The 25,029-nt window shown below is 43.4% G+C and overlaps 1 protein-coding gene across 5 annotated transcripts in view; it reads left to right on the top strand.

The window, feature by feature from the left end:
• lef1 (lymphoid enhancer-binding factor 1) overlaps nt 1-25,029 on the top strand; it is a 129,863-nt gene that overhangs the window by 86,274 nt on the left and 18,560 nt on the right. For all 5 annotated transcript variants that reach the window (XM_049569345.1, XM_049569339.1, XM_049569322.1 and 2 more), the window contains one exon: nt 21,968-22,100. In XM_049569345.1, coding sequence (XP_049425302.1) covers nt 21,968-22,100 — 133 coding nt within the window. The remainder of the gene's footprint in view (nt 1-21,967; nt 22,101-25,029) is intronic.

Below are 25,029 nucleotides of genomic sequence, written 5' to 3'. Positions count from 1 at the left end.
ACCTGCCCACAGACTTTGCTGCGCTGTACCACTTTTCAAACATCTTGCTTATGATCAGTCGTTTTCCATATTGATGAAGCAAAAAATTGTAATTCCATCAATATACTTAAAAAGTATTGCATTACTTGATAAGATCAGCACCTTCAGAAATGATGAAGTATTGAAAAATACGCACCTATTTCTGGCTTTAATTGTTATAGTTGATTTCATTTGCTTCTGTTGCACTATTTCCATTCACTTTAAATTAAATACTTTTTGGTTTGTACTGTATGTTAGACAAAATGAGGGATTTTGAGATATCTTTGGTAACTTGTTTTGTCCTTGTTAATTTTTGAAAATGTCAGTGACCAAACAGTTGATTAAAAACAAGAATCAGATTGGACTGAGAACATAGTCCTTAGTTGCAGCACTACATGAGGTTAAAACAGTATTAATAGTGTTTTCATGGCTTCTTTTTAGTTAAAAAAAATAGCATGTTTAGAAGCTCATGGGTCACAATGAAGGCAGCATAATTGATTATCAAATAAACATTTTATGTTAACTAGTCAACAGTTGCTTTGACCTACACGTTTAGTTTGGAATATGAAGTTTTAAAGAGAAAACCATTCCTGTAAAGCTCATAAATCCTTAAATTATTGACCAACAACATTGACCTGCAATTATGAATTTGAGATTAAAATTAATGAAAAGAACAGATTAATAAATGGCAGCATTTCATGTAAGATCACATTTCTGGACTTACAAACTACCGCTTTAATATGATAAGAATAAAACAAAAAATATTCACTTCCGATGTTGATTATGTTTGTGTTGTTGTGTAGTATCTTAATACCACACCAAATAAGACCCTTCGAAACCAAATGCCTGCCGTTCTTTCCGGAAGATTAGCATGAGATATACAGTATTTCTCATCTTGTTAGAATCTTAAGTGATGCATGTCTACATGACCCAAGTAAGCCCTCTAATTAGCCCAGCATGACTGAGGAGGCCTAAAGGCAACATAACGTCTCCGAGGCTGCCCTGCAGAGGAGTTTATAGGACCGTCCAGGGGTGGCGTGTGCCGTTGCAGATATCGCCCCTGTAATGGTATTAATTTCAGGCCAGCTGCAGGTCTCTCACTGGCGGCTTCCTGTGTCTGTCCCGTTTGCAAATTTCTCCTCTCAAGACAGACATAAAACGCAGGGCACACCAGCAGCTGTCCACTCTAATCCTGTTTTGTCCATGTCTCTGTGTTGCACTTGGGGGGAGACAACCGGCCTCGGTCTGGCTATGGTTTGGTGCCTCCATGCAGGCAACACTCACGCAAGCCCTGGGTTGTTTGTGCTTTTGCAGTGCATACGCGTTAGTTTCATCAGGGTTAAGTTGTGAAATGTGAGCTCTGCGTTATTATAAGAATCGTCTTTCAGAGGCAGATGTGATTGTCGGGGGCAGATGCCACATGCTGTGTGCAAAGGAACTTCATTCACACGCAACTCTATCACGGGATGATGTTAAAATTGCATTGCTTCCCCTCTGCCAAAGTTGCAGAGGGTGAAAGTATGTGACATTGTAGAGAAAACGTGATTACCTCATGATTTGCCCTCTTCAGTTTACAAATAGAGTGGTTTGTGAAATGTAGGGTATGATGCTTTCCAAATTCTCTTTTTATGGCTTGTTTTCTGGTCAATTTTATCGATTATTCCATCGCACACCCTGAAATACTCGTAGAGGGCATGTATGGAGACCAGCTGACTGTATGAGAGGAAATTACCCCTCACTGCAGATGAATTGGGCCAGGCAGTTAGGCAGCATACTCGCTGCCAAAACTTTTAAAGCCCTGCTTTCATTTCATTTACCATGGCTGCTTTTTTTTTTTTTCACCCAATTTTCCCCCTCACCCTGTCTTCAATAAAACGGTAGTCATTTTATATACGTTTCTCTCACTTATCCAATAAAAAGAGCCAAGGCTTGGTGGAAGGATCACGGAACATGAGTCCTCTGGCTTTCTCACTGATGTCAGCTTGCTGCCTCTGCTGCCGGCCACCGCAGCCACAGTATCTGCAGGCCTGGGATCGGTTTTCACTGAGATCAAAGGCACATTCTCCCTTTCATTCTCTTCCATCCCCAGCCCCACCGCCGCCCCCCAATCCCAGTAGTTTAGATTGATTTCCATTGACCATGACATTCCTGCACATGCCGTCCAGTCATGATGGAGCTGTTGGGAGTAGCTGATTGTCAGCAGATTTTAGGACTTCTAGCTTGATAGGTCGCCTCCACCACAAGAGCTGAGATTTTGGTGTCAAGATGCCTAATGGCATTCAGTTGCATATACATGTTGACCACTTCAAAGAGTCAGTGGCTTGTTATGAATACGACTGTTTACATGAACCTATAGCTGCTTTAGGATGTGATATCTGTAGGGTATCTTGAGCACAAAAGTGAAGTCGGTAAGGAGTCCATCACGTGAGGTGAATCTCTCTCTTGATGAAGCAAAAAAGGGTCACTGTGTTTATTGTACATGCTGTTTGGGACTCATGCCTAAGTAGCTTGTTGTGATTGTCTTGTCTACATTCATACACATGGAAAAACAGGAAAATCGGGAAATAGGTGGGTGTATTTTAAATGTATTAGTTGTGTGTGTGTGTATTAGGGTTGGGTCGGTTCTCGGTAATATCAGTTCGGTTCGGTACTCCGTCTTGGACCAGGTTTTTTGTTTTTTTTTTGAGACCGACCGGACCGCATACTCAGGCGGAACGTATGCAGAGCGTACACCACGGAGGTCCGCCTGGTAAAAGTGGACGTCCGCAAGCCCTGTGCGCGCAAAGCATGACCGCGCGGACTCCGCACTGCACGGAGTCCGCTCCGCTTATAGTACGCCCAAGTCTGTGAGCACCTGTGTCTGCCTCTTCACCAAGCGCACAGCGAGCAGGAGAGAGAGAGGGGGGTGGGGGTGGGGCGGGGACTGAGCTAGGGGATGCGAGCGCGCATGCGCCGAGGCCTCTACTGTAGCCTGGAGTTTGTTTAATAGTGACGGGGAGTTGATAATGGCGGACAGTTTAGTCTCGACGAAATCAAAGAATGCACCACGATGGCAACACTTTGGCTTTGAGCCAGACGAAGGAGGCAACCCTTGTTTGCACTGATTGAGTAAGCTGCAAAATTTATTTGTAAGGAATAAAAGAAACGACGTGTCACTGTCACTCTGTTGTCCTAAGGTCGTTTTTTTATTTTAAATGAGTCAATTGCGCCCCCAAGTGGCGAAAATCCGGTATTACCGACTTGATGCGGTTTTTTTTACAAAAACCGGACCTTTTTTTTTTTTTTTCTCATACCGACCCAACCCTAGTGTGTATATATAAAACACCTGAGCTGTTTGGTCCAAGCATTTTGACTGACAGGACAGCGCCTCAGACAGCATGGAGTCTGATTGTGCTAATGGGTAAAAATTTTACTGATGGCCTTCTGCTCATCTGTAGAGTTCGGCTACACTTCACAAATATATCTGGGTTTAAATAGACTTAGATTCCATAGAATGACAAATAGATTTGAAATAAGCGCCTGTCTTGCCGGAGGTTCTGATGACACTTGTTGCCGCGACAGATAGCAACACGTCAGTTAGCTGAACGGAGATGATGTGCTAAATAAAGTCATGTGGCTAATAAACTGCTTTCTAGTTGGAAGAACTCATCTCAAGATAAAGGTATGCGTGACTATCCAAACAGGGGCAGAGGTATTTTCCTTTTTTAATTCTCCTGTAACGTTATCCCCACCACTCCCAGTCGCCACCTTTCTCAGCTTTGCTGCCTATTCCACCAGTAAAGACTGAACTCTGGTGGCGCATGCTGTGCATTACAGTGGCTTAATACAGCATATCCATATCAGTTTAATACAAAGAGGAGCATCTGTGTTTTTAATGCATTGAAAATCATACCTTTGGGATGTTTAATTACCCTCGTATACTGTAATACATTGATACCACCCGTATCTAGATACTTATCTTCAAAATAGAAATTTCTCCAGAATAAATCTATCTTTGTTACGTTTTGTTTTTTAGCTTGATTAAAGGAACAGGTTCGCTTATTTAAATTGTATTTGTTACTGCAAAAAAAAGAAAAGACTATCAGGTTATTCAAGTAGACAGAAGTACACTGATTATTATGTGTCGTCTTGATCAGGGTTAGTGTTTCTCTCTCAGATGCTTCAGATAATGTGAAGAGACTTGACTACATTTAATGATTCTGTTGTTATAACTTTTGGTGTGTAAAAATAGCAAAGGGTATGAAGATAGGGAAGGGTTGTTTTCCCTCTGGCCTCCGAGTCTTTAAATTGCCAAATAAAACATGCTTTTAAGATGTTGGTCAGAATTATCATAACACCCCACAATGGCACTGATGATAACCGATGCCAAGTATAAATCTTCAAAGCATTTAGGATGTCATCACTCCAGGTTTGATATGTGGAAGACAAGAAGTTCAATGCTTTGAGGTGTTTTCGTCTTATCGTTGAAATAAGTGGTCCTGCAGCCTCCCAGACTCCATGAGGATTTGAAAATGACAGCTTCTAAATAAAGATCAACATGCACGTGATGGACGGTACATATTTTTAAATGACCTGAAATCTATTCCCAGATTACGTTGCTGTTGTTGCACTAACATCCTCCCCTCGTTAAAAACGGACAAAAAACTGTTTTATATGCTCCCAAAGGAAAGACTACATCCTTTGAGCTCATGACATGCTACCAAAGCCATTTGAATAAACTCATAAATGCATGGTTGACAAGATAAAGACACAACTGCCTGCTCTTGGTTCTGAAATGTTGATAGTGCAGAGAGAGGGAGGTTTTTCACCTGACTGTGAAGATGTGTTGGTGATCTCCAGCTGTGTTGGAACAGTCTCATGGTCTTGAGCAACAGCTTGAGGAGAAGAGCGGATTGAATCGCTGATTTTTTTTTTTTAATTTTTTTTTTAAAGCTGAGTTTTTCTGCTGTGGTGGTGGGGGGAGTTAAGAGAGCTCCCTCTCCTTTTGCCCGTGCACTCTTTTTTCCCTTTGGACCCTCAATTGCAGATCCTCATGGCGAGAAAGAGGGGGTGTGGAGGGGGTGCAGCGCTGTACTTTCCTTTGATGTAGTGGGAACGTGACGGATCTGCTAGCCAGTGTCTCGCAGCGTGGAATCACTAACCCAGGCTTACCTAACGGGATTTGGTAGGACCGCTCTGGTGTCCCTCAGTGCCATGTGTGTCCTGAGCTCATGCCCCCAGCACTACCGTGGAAGATCCCTGTTAAAGAGAACACTACATTTACCAGCAGCCATCCATGTCCACACATAATGTTCTAGATGGCAGCTTATGGCACCTTGTGTAGTTTTTTTTAAGTCTCACTATAGGGTGGATATGCTGTGTGAAGTTTACTAGAGCTGAAAGCAGCATTTTGCCTTTAAGTAGCTGGACGCCATATGACCATCCCACTGTCAGCTCATTTTCTATACATAGCCTTGAACAGTACTGTCTTTATGTATACTTACATCAGAAAATAAATTAAGGAAATACAGTAGCTGTCAAATGCCATAAGTGTAATTGCCTTATTTAATGCTGCATATACCAAATCAGTACATATCAAAGAGTCACGCTGACATCAATGTCATCTGCCGAGCAGCTCTAACAAAGGGCAAAATGTGTGTGTACACATGAAGGACAGCAGCAGGGACCTCACACAGAAGAAACACTTGGCGTCTCAGAGTCTTTGTAGTGCCGCCGGGGTCGCAGTGTTTTATAAACAGCACCATTAACGCCAAGGTTCCTTCTCGTCCTCCGCTGTATGGTGATGCTGGTTGACACATTTACTCCATATGCACGCTGCTAATGACGCCATGTGGTTGCAATCACCTTATCAGTGTGTTTCATCTGGTTAAATGGAGCTCAGCAGAGTGATTCTCCACCAGGACTGAGAGATATGCATTGTTGTATAAGATGGGAACTAAAAGTAGTACGATCAAGGGTTAAGTTTCTGGTTGATTATATTTTTCTTGTTGTGTGAGGGCACACTGATTTATTTTTCGTAAAAATGTGTGAAGGATTTGCATATACTGGCAAAAATGGTGTATCATATTCCTATCTATGTTTTCATTTGGTATAATTGTATGAAAATAAGAATGGCTGTGTTTTAGAACGCAGAACTCAGAATAAGCTGTGTATATCTATATATGGAGCGTTCGCCATGTTCTTCTACTGTAGCCCAGAGTGGACAAACCAAACACTGGCTCTAGATAGGGCTATTCGTAGTTTCGCATCTTTGCGTTGGCCACAGTAGTTCTAGGGCTGCACGATATATACAAATCAATCAGACTGCGACTGTGATATGCATCACAGTTTTGTTTGGAATGGTAATTTTTAGATAATTTTACAAAAGAAAAAAATCAAATAAATAAAAATGACGATGACAGGATTTTTTTTTCTGGGGTCTGTCCCAAACAAGCATGTTCCCCTATGTCTGGAATATGATTTGAAGACCCCTCATATCTCTGTAGCACCACACTGCCTCATTTATAATGCCATCAAAAATTGATAAAATTCTCCTACACGCTTGGCACACAGGAGAAGTTTCAGCTCTGCAACCTCATCGCTAGATGCCACTAAACCCGACACACTAGACCTTTAAACAAATGATTTTAATTTTTGTTCCTGAAGTATTATCTTTGTTATTTGAACACATTAAGGCAATTTTAAGGTCATCAATTGCATCAGAAAACAACAAAAAGAAAAAGAACAGGCAGTAGATTTAATCAAACCTCTGACTTCTTTCTGTTTGTTTCCATTTAAGTGACACAGATGAAAGGCAGAACTTAAAATCATTAAATGGCGAAATGTGTGTTTCTGTATGTGTGTGAGAAAAGCAATTGGGAGTGTCATGGTTGTGAGTGTGACATGCAGGCGCACACTTAACCCCGGTTGATGTTTATTTTGGGCATGTGTTACCGCTCAGAGCAAAGCACTCATAGATGATGACACTTTTCTTCGCTTCCCCGTCCTCCCTCTGAATTGGATGAAGCTTAACCAATCAAGCAGCGCTGCCTGGAGCCAGCCAGTCAGGCTTTTCCCGGCCAGCCGCCACTCAGGCCCACAACACCTGCTCAGGGGACTTCACTCTTCACCAGCAGCCTGCCGCTGATCTCCAGGGGTCAGTGGAGGGCCTCGCCAAGGTTGTCCCTTATGCCCAGTTCTGTTTGAATGGCCTGGGTGTGGACTTCCTGTAAGGGCGGATCAGAAATGGAGACTGGAGGGTGGTGTGTGTGTGTGTGAGAGTGTTTTTGTCAATTTGTTGTGCGACTGACGTAACTGTTGGTGATGTTATGACTGTGCTTAGTTAATGGGACAGTGTGGGACGTGGTTGTCTCTTGGCCGGGGCTGGGTATCATTTAAAAAATTACAGTCCCAGTGCCCTTGAAATGATACCAACAGAGTCCTTCATTTGATACATTTTTTTTTCTGCATTATCCAGTACCCATCATGTGAATGGAGGCATTCAATTGCGTAACATGCCACAGGCGTGTTCCCATACTTTTGAATTTTTTGTTGGCATCTCAGCACGCTGATCTGCCAACTCCATCAAACACACGGCACTCGACTTCACCACATGACAGACTGTACGAGTTGTAGCCGCTGCGGTGGTGGGCATATCAGATTGAATCAAAGAACGCTTGTGATGATTGCCTGGGAGCAGAACCATACAAAGATTTTTTTGTCTAGATTTGGGTGCAAAAAGGATCAAATGCAGGTGTCGTTTGGCTGGAGAAGTTTCGACGCCACTTGGTACTGGGTTATTTCGGTCAATACCTTTAAAGGTATCAAGTTCCCAATACCAAGCCCTGCTCTTGGCAAAGATGTTTTGTTGGCTTCAAAAAGTAGTTTTACAGTCATTATTTGGTAAATACATTTACAGCGCAAGCTTCATTGACCGGGGTCAGTCTTTAATCCATGACTGAAGCTTGACAGCAGTCCTTCAAAGCTGATCTCAGCACCTCGCTGATGCAGTCATGAAATAAGTCAAAACATGAATAGCTTTATTGACTTCATCTTGACAGCTTGTAGGTCTATATAGAGGCGAGCAGTGTTCCAGCTAGTAAACTGCAGCAAGAGGAACAATAGGACCACAGGAGTGAAACATGGGTGCAAATCCTGCCGGCTGTGTCCAGACTTCAGAGAAGCTCAAACAGCCCTCACTTTGTCCAGCTAAGAAATAGAGCTGTGATCAATAGCTGCTCTGTTTTGTATGAAGTTGGTCAGTCTCTGGCGCGCTCTTTCCCTCCCTCCTTTCTCTTTGCTGTTTCATATTTTTCAGAAGCTCATTATTTCTTTCTGCTGTGGGTGTGAGTGCTAAAGAGGCTCACATGCAATGTGTATCTGACAGCGCTGAAATATTAATGGTCCCCAGTGTAGGAGGTTGGTATAGGGCCTGCATAGTTACAGTACAAAGGGTGCCTTCTCGCCACCAGGCTTTATTAGCAGAGCTGTTAAATGAATGGATGGATGTAGCTTTCTTTGTGCCTCCTTTTGTGTTTTTGCGCTAAACATCGCACCACATTCTCCCTGTCTAACAATTTCCAACTACACTAAACGGGTGCCCGATTGAGACTTGGTGCGCACGCACGCGCAAACACACATGCATGAGTGTGAGAGCTACACCACACTGTTGAGCTTTCTGTGGGAGGACAAAGAGGAGGGCTTTGCTATCAGTTCATTTTGTGTGGTCTCGGCCATAAAAAACACACTGTTCTTTGACTGTGAAAAAAAAGCCTGTCTTTAATTTTTGGGAAACCCATAAAAGTTTGTCGCTCCTTTCATATCGGCTGCAGAATTGAAAACAAATGCTACATTCTCCCCTCCTCTGCTTTGAACTGGCCAATTATAGAGTTGTGAAAATAAAAATCAGTCTGTAGATCTCTTTACCCCCCTCTCTTTTCTTTCCTTCCTTCTCTTCCCCCTCTCTCTCTTTCTTTCTCAGTCACTTTCTTTTTTTTTTCTCCTCCCCCCTTGTTTTTGAAGAAACCGAGGGGGGATCACTGATGTCAAAGTCAAAACCAAGAGCATTAAGAAAACTGGCGAAATGCAATACAGCTGCAATCCGACATGACGCTAGAAAATAGGGCTGAGGAGCAGAAAGCCTCTCTCCCGTATTCCCAGGGCGCGCAACTGCTCCCGGCCTTGGCTTTGATCTCTTCAAAGCCTCCTGCCTCCTACTAGATGGAGAGTCTTGGCTGCCGCTCGTGAGCGCTGGAGAGAGGCAGGGAGGGAGGTGGGGGGTGTTTTTTGGGGGGGAGCCGTCGTCTTTTCCTTTCCAGGGCTGAAATCAATCATGGTGCCGAGGCAATTATGTGTAATTCAACCCCAGCCAGATTAGTGACTCTTGTTACCTGAGCGACCGGAGCTCTGTAATCTGCGAGACACACCGGCCTCACCAGCAAAGGAGTAGCCAGGAACAGGCGAGGGCACTTGAGGGAAAGGAGGGGATCGAGGGAAGAGGGAGAGGTGCTGAAAAGCAGGCTGCCATGCTGCTGTCCAGCAGAGCAGAAAATCAGAGTACAATGGAGTGATTACACTTGCAGATGTAGCCATATTTATGACGAGGTGGATAGAGAGAACAGAAAGAATGACGAGCACTGATTGCCATGGAGCTTCCTAGTTAGTGTGCTAACGAGCCAGGTCTCTTTTGTGTTAAAACGTGCGTAATGTCACCTCCACTGCGCTTCCAGTCCTCCCCCACCATCCACCGTCCTGTCCCCCCTCCAGTGCCATATCTCTATCCCTCATGCCCTCCACAGTCGGCTCCGAAATGCAAGCTTGGCCAAGGCTCCTGCCCCGGGCGCCCAATTTACTATGGCTGGAGAAAAACTCAGTGGCCCCAAGTCACAGAGGAAAACAGCAGAGCTGAATGCTGCTCTTTCCCTGCTGCTGCAGTTCGTCTGATCTGTGCAACTGTTTCAGTGTCTTAACACGCAGCAGTGTAACAATTTACACCCTTCTGCTTTTTTTTATGTGGCTTACTGAGGAGATTTATCCCAATTATGTCTGCTCCTAGTTTAGGCAAATCTAGAACGTGGTAGGAGTTTGATGCTCATGACTAATACCACCTAGCGTACGTTATGAGATTATTTATTTGTAAGACTTTTTTTAAGCTATGATATTTTCATTTGGGGTTTTAGAAACAATTAATTGGAGGTTGGATGGAGGGCAGAGGAGAAATTAGAGATTCACATTATTAGTGTTTAATTGGAAATATATGATTGCCTGAGCTTTGATTCTTCCCCTGCGCTGTCTGTAAGAGCTGATGTCACAGGGATGAGAACAAGGCTTTGTTTTTTTCGTCAGCAGTCACTTGATGCAGGATGATGAAACCCACAAAGATATCTAGCAAGAATGTGTTTGTTCATCTGATGAGCTCGCCTTGTGCTCCATGTTTCTTTTGATCATCCAACTGCTCGGTCGGTGATTGAAGGCACTTATTTTCCTCGTGGGATGTACACAATGAATAAATTACATATACCGTCCTGTTATAATAGAACGTAGTTGATCAGGACCTTGATGTCTGCGATAGTTTTAACAAGGCAGGCTGACAGGGAAGTGGAGCTGACTCTAAAAATATAAAGGTCACGCTGAATGGATTATGTGGCATCAATGGAGCCACCGTCCAGCTCAGCAGGAGCCCTTAAATCCACTAGCAGCCATAACCCCTCGGCTCAGGGGCCAGGTGACGCTTTTCATGTCCTCCAATGGAGAGACATCACAGAGGCATCCTCCACTTTGAGCTGCCCGTCATCAAACAATGCATCAAAACATCAAATCAATCCACCCCCACTGTATCTATCTTTTGAGATGAAAGATGGGGGAAATGGAAGTGCCCACCGCTCCCCCGCACCACAAATCTTAATTTGCATTTCTCTCATTGCACACACTGACACTCCTTATGTGCTGAAGCAGTGATATAGAGGTTGTGCTTGACTTTCATTTGAAAAGTTCAACAGTGGTTACGTAGCCTGTTTAATGTGGGTCCATCTTATGAAAGGGTGAAAAACAAGCGGCAATCTCCAGAACTGATAAATGAAGCCAGCTTGGAAGTGCTAAAAAACTGCAGTTCCTCTAATGGCCACTTGAGGCTGGCTCCAAGAAGAAGTCAATCTCCATAGACCAACTTTGCAGCAGAAATAAACATGTTTACAGCCTGGTGCATAAAACAGTTTTGGCCTCTATAGCTAATTTCAACATTCATGAAAACCATACAGGGATGGTTTTTTATATAACTCACCATTTCACATTTTTATTAAGGCCTAAAGTTACGCATAATTAGGGGCGTGGCCACTTTTAGTGACTGGCTGTCTGCAAGGTGTCATCACAGTTCCTGAGTCAGATTCACCCCTCGTTTCTCCTCAGCTCCACCCTCTCATCCAAATATGATCACTTCTGACTCAAAAATTTCACGATGATGACGGCTGAGATGCCCAACTCAAAGCTTCAAACAGGAGTCCACAAACCAATGGGTGACGTCACGGTGGCTACGCTCATTATTTTTATAGTCTATGGTGAAAACAGGTTATTAAAGTCTCTGGGATTACAACTCTAGGATTACTAAAGCCTACTACTGCTATGCTAGATATTGGTACTTCAAGCTGTGCTTCATAAATTATGCTTCCCATGATTGTAAAGATGTGTGAACATGATCAAATACAACTATAACAGAACTTAACATGAACTCATCTTAAGGTGATACAGTAAACGAAAGACAGTTTAATTTGATCATTCACATGTTGACGCACCCAGCAGTTATCTGAATAGCTCAGAACTTTCACTACATAAAACCAAATATCCAGCATTTTACTATGTCTTGCCTTCATTCAATAAGAGTTACCGGTATAGGCATTAGAGGTATACATTGATAGTAGCCTCATGCTGCAGCCTTTTGTGGTATTTTACTATGCCCATTTGTATGATTTAGATATTTGGACAAGTGTCATTTTGACATTTGCCAGAATTTGCAGTCTAAAATACAAAATGTGGCATATTTACATTGCTTATTCATCTGACCAACAAAAAACCTCAAAGCAATTCAGTTCACGGTCATACATATAAAACAGACATTTTATTCTCACATTTGAATGTTTGACACTTTTACTTAAAATGTAACAAAAACGAGCTTTCAGTCGATCAGCTAATTGTTTCAGTTCTACGTAACTGACACCTAAAGAAGAAATTTTGTTCAAGCTACTCAAAGATGTCACAGCTTTAAGCTCATTTAATTTGACATTGCTTTCTTAATATACGATTGAGATTATGTTAAGACATATGAGCAATCCACTATGAATAAATCCATCTGAATTACAACCCCGGTGTGTTCATTGTATGGCTTGTCATTCAGATTTGTGGCATCAGGTGCACGAGTGTGCCCTGTAATGTTGCTGTAACCATATGCCCTGAGCCTAAGGAGCCCCTTTTGTACTCCAGAAATTCACTATTACCATTTCTTTAGAGGTATCAAGGGATAAGCAGACGTTGTCCGTTGCCATGTTGTACATGGTCATTGTTTTGTTTGTATTAAAGCCCACAAAAAACCCTGCCACAGAGCTAATTGATGGGGCGGAGTCTTCGTGTGACCGTTCAGATCCTTGGAGAGGTTCTTGAAGTGTTCCCCGCTTCTGTGGGGATGGAGAAAAGCCATTTGTTCGGAGGGGATCAGATTTGAATAGCTTTGTGCTTCTCATTCAGATCTTTACAGGGGCGTGTGCGCCTGGCTGGAAAGAAACCCTAAAATGTGTGGTTTGATTAATGACTAATTCCAGGCTGAAAGGCAGTTGTTGGTAGTCTTTACCAGTTAATCCCTTAAAACGTGGAATCACACCCAAACAGTGGGCTGCTGGTATTGTTGTATGGTCTATAATGTGAATGAGCCGAAAGGTTTGCAATGTGATCCACAACCATGAAGGCTTCTTAGCACTGTGGCATGAACCTTGTCTCATTATGACCAGGACCAAAATGGTCCATATACTTTGTAACATAAAGAAAAACACAGCTTTGTCTGCTTGTTTGTCGAATTATGTCAAAATGAATTGAGTCAAAAGACACAGAATGTGTGTAGCTTCAAGCTCTGTGCTCTGCTCACTGAGGTGAGAAACATGTTGATCATGTGACTACGGGGTCAAAAGTTCAGATCAAGGCCAGGACACAGGTGTCATGACACCTGAGGCAATGGGGCTTCTTGTGACCTGCAATTTTTCAAGCATTACGTAACCCACATACTAGGTTACCCTATCACAAGGTTGTTCTCGGTTTACAAATTTAATTCATTTCTCAGTGGGTTTTATTTTTGTTACATTAAGTCGTCAATGGCACGGGCTCACCAGCCCATCAATATTTTTATTACTTCTATTCTTACACGTTATGTCGGTGGGTGTGCATCTGTCTGAGTGAAATACAGAAGGAAAACTAGGTCAATACTCTCTACAGCTCAGGCAGAAGCAGCTCTCATTTAAATCACCTCCCTATCCACATTTTCCTAGTGTGTGCCATTGAAAACCGTCCCCGCAAAAACACGGCAGCGCCTCTACAGCCCGCTGCTGTCTGCCTTCGTCCAGCTTTTCCCCGCTAGCTTGCAATGCTAATATTTACCCCTTCCTTTCCGTTGATGTAATGTGCAATGTTGCATCGGAGTACTGTCTCTAGCTCTCGTCTCCACAGGTAGAGACACACAAAGACCCCCACCAGACTCTATTTTCCCCCTCAACGCTGAGCTCCCAAATCCAAACTGACAGCCATTCATGCCCAGAATACCTGGGCGAAAGCTGAGGGGGGGAAACACTATCTAGGTGTAGCAGGCAAATCCGCTCTTGTTCGACGGATCTATGAAGCTCCTGCATAAGGCAACTCATCAGCACTTTTCCCCCATTCTGCACTGCATTTTCTCTCCCTCTTTCTCTCCGTCTCTGGTATTGTGCAGAGGCTAAGGTTTTAGCGTGCTTGCCACACAAAGTTAGCTTGTGCTGCGATTTTATTTGTGTACATCTCTCAGGGCCTCTTGAGTGTTGTTGTTGAATGTGGATGTTGGCACCACCGCGCTGCCTGGCATGAATGCAGCTACTCAGCAGACCAGAGCTGGCTTCTAATGATAAATCATGCAGTGTGTTAATGCAGCAGCAGGGTTGCTATAAATAGTTGCTGGAGAGGGATGACGATTGATTCAGGAAGAAAAATAAAGTGTGCTCCAAAACATTTTCTGCTTGTGGTCAGCTTTTAACAGCTGAGTTCAAACATATGGCCCCCAACATTAACATCGCCCCTGGTTTGAAACATACAGCTGATCAGGTAAATGACGCAGCTGAAGGCTCTATGACTCAGATTTTAATACCGTTAGACACACTGACAGTGTCCAGATACACCAGGTAGCTGTGCTTATGTCTCATTTCTGCTTCCGGTGCTGAGAAATGGCCCAGTTCTGGGCTATCTGAGGTGTTGTTGGGATTTTTGCTTAGCATGTCTCAAAAGATCCAAGGCAAGTGATGGAGCTGCAGAGAGCAGCCATGTTCTTTGTGGGGGTGATGCCTAGTGGGTGCTCGAGTGTGTGTGCGGTCTGCCTTTTGTGTATGTGTTTGCGTGTGCGCTCGCAGGCCTGCTGACAGTGGCACTTCAGCAGAATGTTTGCCCTTTCCTCAGTCCTTTGATGTGACCAGGTCCTGCGGTGATAATGAGCCCTGTGCCCCGCCGCAAGGTGAACATCCTGCAGTTCGCCCAGGGCTCTGCCAGAGCTGCGGCCCAACCCCCATTACTCCTCCACCACACACACACACACACACACACACTGCAAATACAACAGCGGAGGAGCCGACCACCACTTGGAGCTGATCAACTTCCACCTAATGCTTGGACAGTGTGAAAATGCCGACAGTCCTTCATGTGGCCAAGAAACATGAAACCTGTCATTATATGCTCAGGACATACCACATCAGAGCGTGCTAATATAGCTAATTATGGGGATCAATATCTCAGGTCTTCCTAAATAGTTATTTAACAATATAAATAAGAATGTAGAATTACATATAAAAATAGTCTAATTTTATAAAACACTTAAAGGACTTTAAGGACCCTTATTTTAAAATTCCCCGTCTAAGCACACCTCCTTCCTAAATAAGATGAAACTGGTGATTCACACACCTACAAAGTAGTAGCAAACTATATGAAAAACACTATGTTGCACTGACTGATTTAATTTTCAGTGAGCATGGGCACTGCAGTTTATTTTGATGAAGTCTAACATACATCGTCCTGCTGCCAAAATACTCATGTGTATTAATTCGCCACAGAAAATAGTCCCAAGCACTGTTTACTCCTGTTTGAGTCATATTTTCCAAAAACGTCTTAAATTAGCATATTTTTAAAAGTGAAGGTATTAACTCATGACCTTTTTTTTTAAGATTTTCATCTTCACTAGGAACAAATGGGTAGAGTATTGAGCAGAGATGTGGACTTGTGTCACATGACTTGTGCTCGAGTCAGACTCAAGTCACAAATTTGATAGTGGTTAGAACCCTCATCTTCCATGCAGAAGGCCCAGGGTTCGAATCCTGCTGGGTAGACGTCAGCAAAGGCATGTGGTCACAAGAGGTTTCCACCACCGAATCAAACGGGATCAGATTCCTTAAGGAGGCTTCAGGATAAGAGCGTAACTCCGGAATCTGAGGCAAGTCCTCAACAAAGGTGCGTCTCAAGCCCGTTGTAGACGGAAGGTTCCAGTCGTAAAAGCTGATTCAGACTCGACAAAACGAACAAGACTTCCAACTCGACATGGACTCTAACAGCAATGATTGTGACCTCGCATGGACTTGAGTCTTTTAACTTGAAAATACTTGACAACTCCCCCCAAAACTTAAGGATTAAAAAGTGTTACTTAAAAAGAGCGCCATGTATCTATTTATTTCCCTTCATTTCCTGAATCAACCAATGTTAACTCTATTCATTCCCAGCGAGTCGACACTTCACTCCCCAGATGGTCCACTTGATTCATATTGTTGGGACCAATCTGACAGCATCCAGTCAAGTTGCAGTGGAGAACCATGACGAACTAACGTTACGCTACTGAGCGCCAGTTGGAAAAAATGATACCAAAGATTGCGTACAAAAACTGAATGGTGGTAAAAATTCATTGCAGTACACAAAATCGGTTGGTCCAAAATTACAGACGAAGACACAACAATTTCCAACAAAATTTTTGAAAGTACACAACAGCTTTGGTAATTTAACATATCCTAACTCTTCGAACTCAAGTATAGGACTTCGGACTTTACCTGGGACTTGTCTGTCTTGACTTGGGACTTGACTTGGAATTCAAGTGCAAGGACTAGACTTACTTGTGATTTGCAAAATAATAGCTTAGTCCCACCTCTATTATTGAGGTACTGAGAGTTTGAATAACAAGTTGCTGTTTATTTGGTCTTATCATGGGATTTTTTGACAATTACCAAAATACAGAAAATAATTCTTTTAGTTACATTTTGCATTAAAACAATAATTATGACTACAGTAAATTATTTTGTAAAACAACACTGTATCTGTGGCATGATTTAACACAGTGATACTGAACTCTTGCCCAACCACATACTGCAGCTTCTAATTCAAACCTCCGTGACCTCTTGCGTGACCTTTCTAAAGCTTGAACTCTTTAAAAACAGACCGGCTGTTATCACAGTACTTCACTGTTTCTACTTAACTCACTGTGGCTTAACACAGAAGAAAAATAGCAACTGTATCATTTCTAATGTTCTGTTGCTCTTCCCTCAGTTTTTTTTTATAGCTCCGCGACATATAGAAATTAAGAGTTGAACACTTTAAGAAGCGGATAAAGTCTTTTCATCTGGGGCAGGCATATTTCACACAAATTATCTCCTTTGCACGTTCAGAATGTCAGCATGAGCGTTAGCGTGATTGGTTTGCTTGGAGCACACGCTCTTCATGCCAACTGAAGGATGATGGGTAATCCACCTCGTCCTATTCACTTGTGCTTGGTGGTGGTGGGGAAGAAGACAGTCAGCTGTTAATAGCTCCTTTGTGTGCATATGTAGCATGTATGTGTTAAATTCATTAAATGCGTGGTTATGGCAGTCTCTGATCCCGTCACCATGTACCATGACTGTATTTTACAGCATGTCTATGTGCCTTTTCCGTGTCCCATTTTAATACAGTGGCATGTGTCGGTCATGTGTGGTTAATGTGGCGTGTGTACGTGTGGCTTGTGTGGGTGTAACGGTGGCATTTAGAGGACAGCGTGACGTTTCCTCGCACGATAAATTTGTGCTGCAACTTAGCTACTGCATATGTGGTACATATATGTCTGTTATCTAAGTTATTTACCAAACGCCAATGTGCTTTAAGTTTGTGCTATCCTTTTATACATTTGTGTTTTTCCCTTTTTACTGTCATCAGCCTACAGTGTCACCGCTTCTCAACTTTTGGACTCTGAAAAGCACGCAGGATTTATGATTGAAATGAAAGGAGGGGGGGAGAAGGAGAGATTGAGGGGGGCTTCACAGATGTAAATGTCTCTCCAGGGTAGGCTTTTCCTGTTATTTGTAGCCTCTTCCACTCCTGTCCCTGTGGTTGGCTTCGCTTGTTCGTCTCATTACCCCGGGCGCGTGGCGCTCCTTCGCTTGCTGGCGGCCCGGCTTTCTTCTCCATTAATTGGGTTTCGTTACATTAAGCCCCCTGGCCGAGGGGCCATCCTGCCAATAAAACATTCCATTTTTAGCACTCCACTTGAAGCTGGTGGGGTTCAACCCGCTCTGCGAATGGTAATTGGTTATTTATTTAAGCTTCCTCAGGTTGGTCTCCACTGGTTTTGGTAAAGAGGGAAGGGAGGAGGGAGGTACAGTCCCTTTTCTTTTCTGCGCTGTAAAGCCACTATGGGAGAATGTTTGCTCACTTTTGTTGGTAAAAGGTCGGACAGCTTGCACACAAACACACCTGAGAGTGAACACCTGGTCTGATGGTGACTCTGTAGGATTTCTGTAGCGGGCACACCCTTGTTTCATCCTTCAACTTTCGGCATTTACAGAGGCTTTCCATCTGTAATCTTGTCTCCTTTATGATCACATTGTGAGTGGAAACAGTAGCCAAAGACTGTATTTAAACAGTCCGAGGTGGGCGTGTGCTCCCTGCCAGTGATTCATAGTTATTTTCAGTGATTCTCTCAGATGATGGCAGTCAACATTTTATTGAAAATGTACACTAAACTCTTTAATACTGGTTGCAATCACAGAACAATTTCTTGCCTCATCTTTTTTTCTCTCCTGTTAATATGCTTGGCCTTATTATTGCTATATATATATATATATATATATATATATATATATATATATATGTATTATTTATTTATTTATTTATTTATTTATTTATTTATTTATTTATTTATTTTGTGTGTGTGTGTGTGGTGCATCCTTTTCCTCTACACTGCAGAAAATCCCGTGAGTAGGTTAGGTAGGGTTTTTGGGGTGAGAAGGGGATCTGAGTGAAAAGATTTAGCAGCATGGGAATCCATAGCCACCACTTGAGCTGCCATCTCCCCAGCTGTTTGTGAAACACCTCACATGGTTTCTACACACTTGATTGTAGCTGCAGGCGCGAAGAGTCCTCATTGCATATAAATTACAGAAGTGGGAAGTGATTATTATAAAATTCCCGCTTTCCCTTTTTTCCACTCCACTCTGCAGAAGTGGTATAATTGAGTGGAGTACAAAAGCCGTGCTGTGAGGGGAGAGAGGGAGAGAGTTGCTAAAAAGGCAATATTGCAGGGATAGTTATTGCATATACCACATAGACACGCATGCAAACACACACGCTCGTGCTCAGAAACCATGGCAGGATGCTGGTGGAATCTGACAGAATACAAGCTCACAGACACCGGCGTGCCGTCAGAAAAATCCTCCCTTAGAAAAAAAAAAACAAAAAAAACAAAAAAGAAACAAAAATGAAACGTCCCATTTCCCTTCCCCACCCCCAATTTCAGACAGCACGCCAAGTCACTGGCTCCCCGTGCTGAAACACACTGGAGTGTCTCCTCCATGGAGGGCTTTCTGCCAGCTCCAGTTCCGCACAATGAATTTCTCTTAAAACCACATCTGAGGGGTTCTTTAGAAGGGCCGGCCAAGCCTGGATATGAAATTCCAAATGGAACGTTTTCTTTTCAATCCTCGCCGCCTCTCCTCTTTCGCTCTCCCTGAAAAATATGAATAGAAAGATCCTAAGCCTATTATTTCTCCTATACAATAAAAGGGACCTCCAATATGGCCGCCCTCCGTCGCAACACTGCTGCTGCTGCCGCTGCCGCCGCTGCTGCTGCTGAGGGCTTTCAGAATCAGGATGGGGGATGACTGCAGCAACGTGTTGTGACCCTCACTTGTGGTCACTTGAGTGTCTCCAACTACTTCCTCCAGGAAATTGGTAAAAGGGTGTTGTGCTTTCTGTGTGTGAACTTGCCAAGAGCTGCAAAGTGGGCGCAGCAGGCCAACAAGTATCCACCTGGAGGAATTAAAATCTCTGTGACAGCTCCCGGCACATAACTTAACCATCAAAACGTGAGACTTTAACCTAACCCTGATAATGTTTTCCCCATCAAAGAGAGATGTGAAGATGCAAGACGCCTCTTTGCTCTCCCTTTTCTTCTGAGAGTAAATCATGCTAAGTTATGGCATGCAGTTTATGTAAATGTGAACCCAAATAGCCATAAATTGTGTATTGGTCACAGAGGCCTGCAGGTTTTTCTCTGGTGGATTTTTGCCACAATGGAGGCAGTTTATTAAGAAGTTGAGAAAAATGGGATTTGACAGCTGTAACTGGGAAAAGCACAAAAGAGGACTTCTTCTCTATGGCGGAAGCCTCTAGCTTTCCCGGGCGCTCAGGAGTCAATCACCTTTTTATGATTTATTTATTTATTTATTTATTTTATTTTATTTTTTTTCAGTATCGTAGTTTATGTGTGTGAACAAGTATGAGCGACTAACTTTTTGGTTTCCACTCACTTTTTCTGTATTTTCTCTGTGCTACAAGTTGGAGAAGACTTCCAGCTAAAATGATAATCCCTCATGTTCTTATCTCATTCCCACAGGATAACAAATGGGAGAGGAGAGGTGTAAAATAATATGGGCGAGAATGCTATCATTTAGCCTCTGGTGTAGGCATGTCCCAGCCACCCTGGTCCTGGTTAGCCCTGCTTTAGGGTTAGCAGCCCTTACTAATAAGACCTTTCCTCTGTAGGATGAGGTCTGACACTCCCACTCTCGCAGATTATCCCGTCACCTTTGACTCTTGTTCACCAGGGTCAAAGAACAGCACTCACCTGGGCTAATGTGAAAAGCCTCCACATCAGGGCTGAATTAGCATCCAGGCAGGATTTGACGTGTTTGTGGGCAGTGTGTTGCCATCTCAAGTGCGTCAATGTGGACTTTGGTAGATGATGGCGTAATCGAGAAAGGACCTGGGATCGAAATTGGCCCTGGGAGATGAGATTCCATTCCTGATAAGGAGTCTGATGCAGATGATGCATCATGTGGCTGAGGAACACCCATACAGCACACATACTGCCCCTTGTGTTCCCGCTTTGGACGTTCCCAGAAGGTGGGGAGAGGGAGAGGGGGGTCTTAAGTTGAGTCCGGTGCCAGTCTGCGAGAGGTTCGGGGGAAACGCAGACATTCCAGCCACTCCTGTGTCTAAGGAGTTTTGTGTATATATGTGTGTGTGTGTGTGTGTGTGTGTGTGTGTGTGTGTGTGTGTGTGCGCACGCGCGTGTGTACCAATCACCACTTAGCACTGCAGGAATGTCACCTTGGCAGACACCTCACTAGGACAACAAAGTGAGCTCTAATAAAGGACGGTCCCTCAGTTATATCGTGTCCTCAGAAATTTATGCTCATACTAAATTTAGATGAGTATCTCCAACAACATTATTAATCAGGTGACTCTTCCTGTGAGAGCATCTGATTACAATTTCATGAAACCCTTTGATTCGAAGCTTGTGCGAGCTGTTTTGGTGGAAGACGTGTCTCACCCAACACTGAACTGACGTCTCTCCGATTAGCCATATATCCTGTGGAGGTGATATTTTGACTCCAACTCTGCTCTGGGCTCAGATTGTGAATAGTAGATTTAGCATGCCTAAGCATTGCCATGTGTTCATTGCTGCTGAAGCATGTAAGCGCTATTGGCTGGGGGTTGGGGCCGGGGATTTTTGGGCCTGGCTCGGTCTATTTTAGTTGTCAGGAGGCAGGTCTCTGTGAGTCAGCCGGGGATGGGGGGCCTGTGGTCAGGCCACTGTTGACGTGATTACCCCTGCATTAAGTACCGCTGCAGACATCTGTCTCACTAGCGCTCTCTCTCTCTCCATAGCCAACCCCCTTCTCCTCCTCCTCCATCCCTCATCTCTCCTTCCCCCGGCTCTTGCTCTGTAATGAACTCCCCTTATTCACCAGCTAATGACTGCCTTTGATCTCCCGCCTAAGACCTCTGCTCTAACTCTACCCTGCGAATCTCTCTTTTCTCTCCCCTCTCTTTGCTCTATCGCTCGCTCGCTCCTATTCACTCCAGCTCTGTTTCTCTCTTTTGCTGTCTCAAACATGCTCATGCACCTCTTTTTGACTTGTTTTTCCCCCTTCCTTCAGGGAATAGGGTTTTCAGTCCTGCTGACCTAGGCTAAACAAAGTTTTGAGGTGCTGGGCTCAAGCTGCTAAAAGAGAAGGAATTGGAGGAAATGTTCTTTAGTTACTTTAATTCATGGCCATATCATTAAGCTTCAGCTACATCGACAAGGAGGCAGACCACCTGCACTACATGTGCCGTACACGTCCCCCGGATCATGTAGCAGGGAACAGGACCATACTGCACATGGAGTAATGCAGCTGAAGCTCATGTGTAATGTCAGCCCTCTTTTATATTGTTTTTAAATCTTCCTGGGTTTTTTTCTCCACAGTCCAACAAAGTCCCTGTGGTACAGCCGTCCCATGCAGTCCACCCACTCACCCCGCTGATCACGTACAGTGACGAGCACTTCGCCCCAGGATCCCATTCTGGTCTTCACCCCCAGGACGTCAACAACAAACAAGGTAAAGACCGACCAAGCAGATCTGAACACAACAACCGTGTAGCTGCAGGTTAATAGAACTTTGTGAATGATTCACGTTACCAGATATTCTCAGTGTTCTTGTCCTCGTTTTGCTTCACAAATTCAAAGTAGTGGCAATATTTTTGAAATAGACAAAAACTCCTTTCTTTCTGTTTCTAATTTGAACTACTTTTTCTCCCCAAAGACTCATGCCAATACTAGAGTTATTAGAAAATATTAACTAATGGATACATACTGATTCAGGATATTTAAACAATTTTTCATTACTTATTTCCATCAGTATTGATACACCAGTACTCTTTCTTAATGTTAATGTTTGGTACAGTCTTTCTTCTTCCACTTGTGGTATTAATCTTTTAATTAAAATGTTATCTTGTCTAGCCTCAGTGTCATTTTACCCCATGGTATTAAGAATTGTTTAAAATATTGATATTTGTCATGGCATTGTATAGAAGTTAGAAATTCCAGTATCGTGACAACACTAGCTGATACCAGCGCTGTCTTCTCCCCAAATGTAGTGTCTGTTTAACTCACTGTGTGGAACTCATTGTGATCGTTTTTATCCATGTTGACGTGAGACCTGGGACTACAGTCCGAATAAAACATGCTTTTATTCATGAAGTCATGCCAGGCTGCTAACTGATAGTAGAAACACTGAATTTTATGATAACATAGAAGAAGAATCTGTATTTGATGTAATAGGTCACATAATGGATAATACCTGATCGGCTTAATAAGATTAGTATCTGTGGCGGTATGATCCTCACTAATAACTCCAAGAAAACATGAATTTTTGTGCTCATAGCTTTTACAACTTCCAATTGATATTTAGAGTCGATGATTAAAACAGTAACAACATGATTTAATTGATAGAAGTCAATAAAAGAGAAAGAGACCCTGTTTGTTGCCATAAAAGTAGTAATGGGCTGGATTGCATGTTGCTACCTGGCAGGGCTTTAATGGAGACATTTTCAGAATCAAATTTTGTCAGTATGCACTGTTAAATTTTATTTGAACTGGTTTTCAGAAGTCTTCCACATCATCCTCAGAGACACAGGCTTGAACACGGTTGCTAAAGCTGTTGTCTTTGCTGTGCAGATTCAGTAATAAAGAGTCATTTTATCTCAAATATTTCAATAATGCTGAACAGTGCACTCAGTCTGAATTAAACTGAAGCACTACCTGAGTCTTTTTTCCCTATCGCTTTGTGCCAACACTGTCAGGGATCAATAGAGACACAAACCAAAATGTGTCACAGCAAAGTCATCCTCTCCATCAGCTCTAAGCATGAACTCATTTGAAGCAGCCTGTGGGACGGCGCGCTGAGCTCCGCTGCCCTTCTCCCTCTGCACCCTCTGCCTCTCAGTAACGACATCAAGCTACAGCTCTGACAGCTGCAGAGGAGCTCCTCAGCAGTTTGGACGAGCTCCTCAGCCCTGCGCAGCTGGAGACTTTGGCAGCTTCTCACAAATGCGAGGAAAAAAAAAAAAAAAAAAAAAGACGTGGGCCCCGCCATAGTTTTGTCCCGCACCTTTTCTCTTCTCCTGGCTTTCTTCTCCTGCGGCTGCCAGTTGAAAAGGAGGAGAGGGATCAGACAGGATGTAGGCGATGATGAAGATGATGATGAGGCTGGGAGGTTCTGAGGGACCGGCTATAAATAACAATGTAGAACTGAGCACAAGAGTACACAGCATAGTGAGATGAAGGGAGTGAGACATATAAAGAAACTGTGCTCCACATATGTCAGAGGAATCATGCATCAGACACATTTTTGTTGGATATTTTTCTAAAGGAAGCAGCAAAGAATTGTGTTGACATGGAACCAAGCAGTAAATACACTGTGTGCACATGCATGTGTTACATTTCAGAAATTTGTTGTGATGTAGAACAATTTATGGAGTAATGCTCTCCATTTTACTCCTCATGCTGGTCTTGCCAGTCCATAGAGATCCACTGAGTCTCTGACAAAAACTGAAGAACAGAAGGCCCGAAGGTCTTTTTTTTTTTTTTTTTTAAAACTATATTTGATCTTTGCACTCGAAGCTCAACAGAAATCCATGTCCAAGCGATCCAGTTGCAGAATTAGCTGCAAATGATTTCCCTAGGCATATTCATGTGTGTATACCAGCAGAGTTAAGCTGAAGATGCTTAAAATCTCTCTTATTCTCTTTCTTGCTGTCCCTCTCCCTTTCTCGCTCCCTCATATCGACCATTTGCTGCTCTGCCTTCCTTAGTGGGCTCAGACTTTGATCTGCTCGTTAATTATGAAAAACAATCATGGATTTTCTCATTATGAGCTCTAATATGCACAGGGCTGCAATGCAGGATGGAAGGTCGAGCGGAGGGGGGGGCTTTGAATATTTTACATTGGAACCTCACATGTATACTCTTTAAAAAAACTTGAAATATAACACAGGAAAACGAATTTAAATATAGATTATTTCCAGTTTACAATGAGGAGCACGCTGGTGTCGCTTGTTTTGAGAGGAAATGCGAAGCTTTGTTGGGCGTCAACGGGAACGTGTGAATAGGGTAGTGAGTAATTAGGAACCTTAGGGGTGTGAGCGACAAGGTTAACACGCTGGGGCTCTCTCCGCCTCCCTCACCGCCTCACCCCCTTGCCTCCTTTCCTTCTGCCCTCGGGAGGGCCCTCAGGAGTGTTAGGTGGTGGATTAGTTGGCAGGGGGTAGTGCTATGCGTGCTATGAATCCAGCGTTGCAACATTGGCTTTGGAGATATAAGCCCCCCGCTCGCCCTGCCTCTCCGAGGAGGGAGGCCCCTTCAGACCACAGCCTGGAGAGAGAAAGAAGAAGAGAAAAGATAGAGGCAGGGAGAAAAGGCTGGCTCCAGCAGGGATTAGAAGATGGTGCTAATCTGGAGGCATTTGCCCTCTTTTCTTTGTGTGCCTG

The sequence above is a fragment of the Epinephelus fuscoguttatus genome, linkage group LG3 (assembly GCF_011397635.1).
Source record: "Epinephelus fuscoguttatus linkage group LG3, E.fuscoguttatus.final_Chr_v1".
Lineage (NCBI taxonomy): Eukaryota > Metazoa > Chordata > Actinopteri > Perciformes > Serranidae > Epinephelus > Epinephelus fuscoguttatus.
The sequence above is the reverse complement of the archived record's forward strand: the minus strand, read 5'-3'. Positions and strand labels throughout refer to the sequence as shown.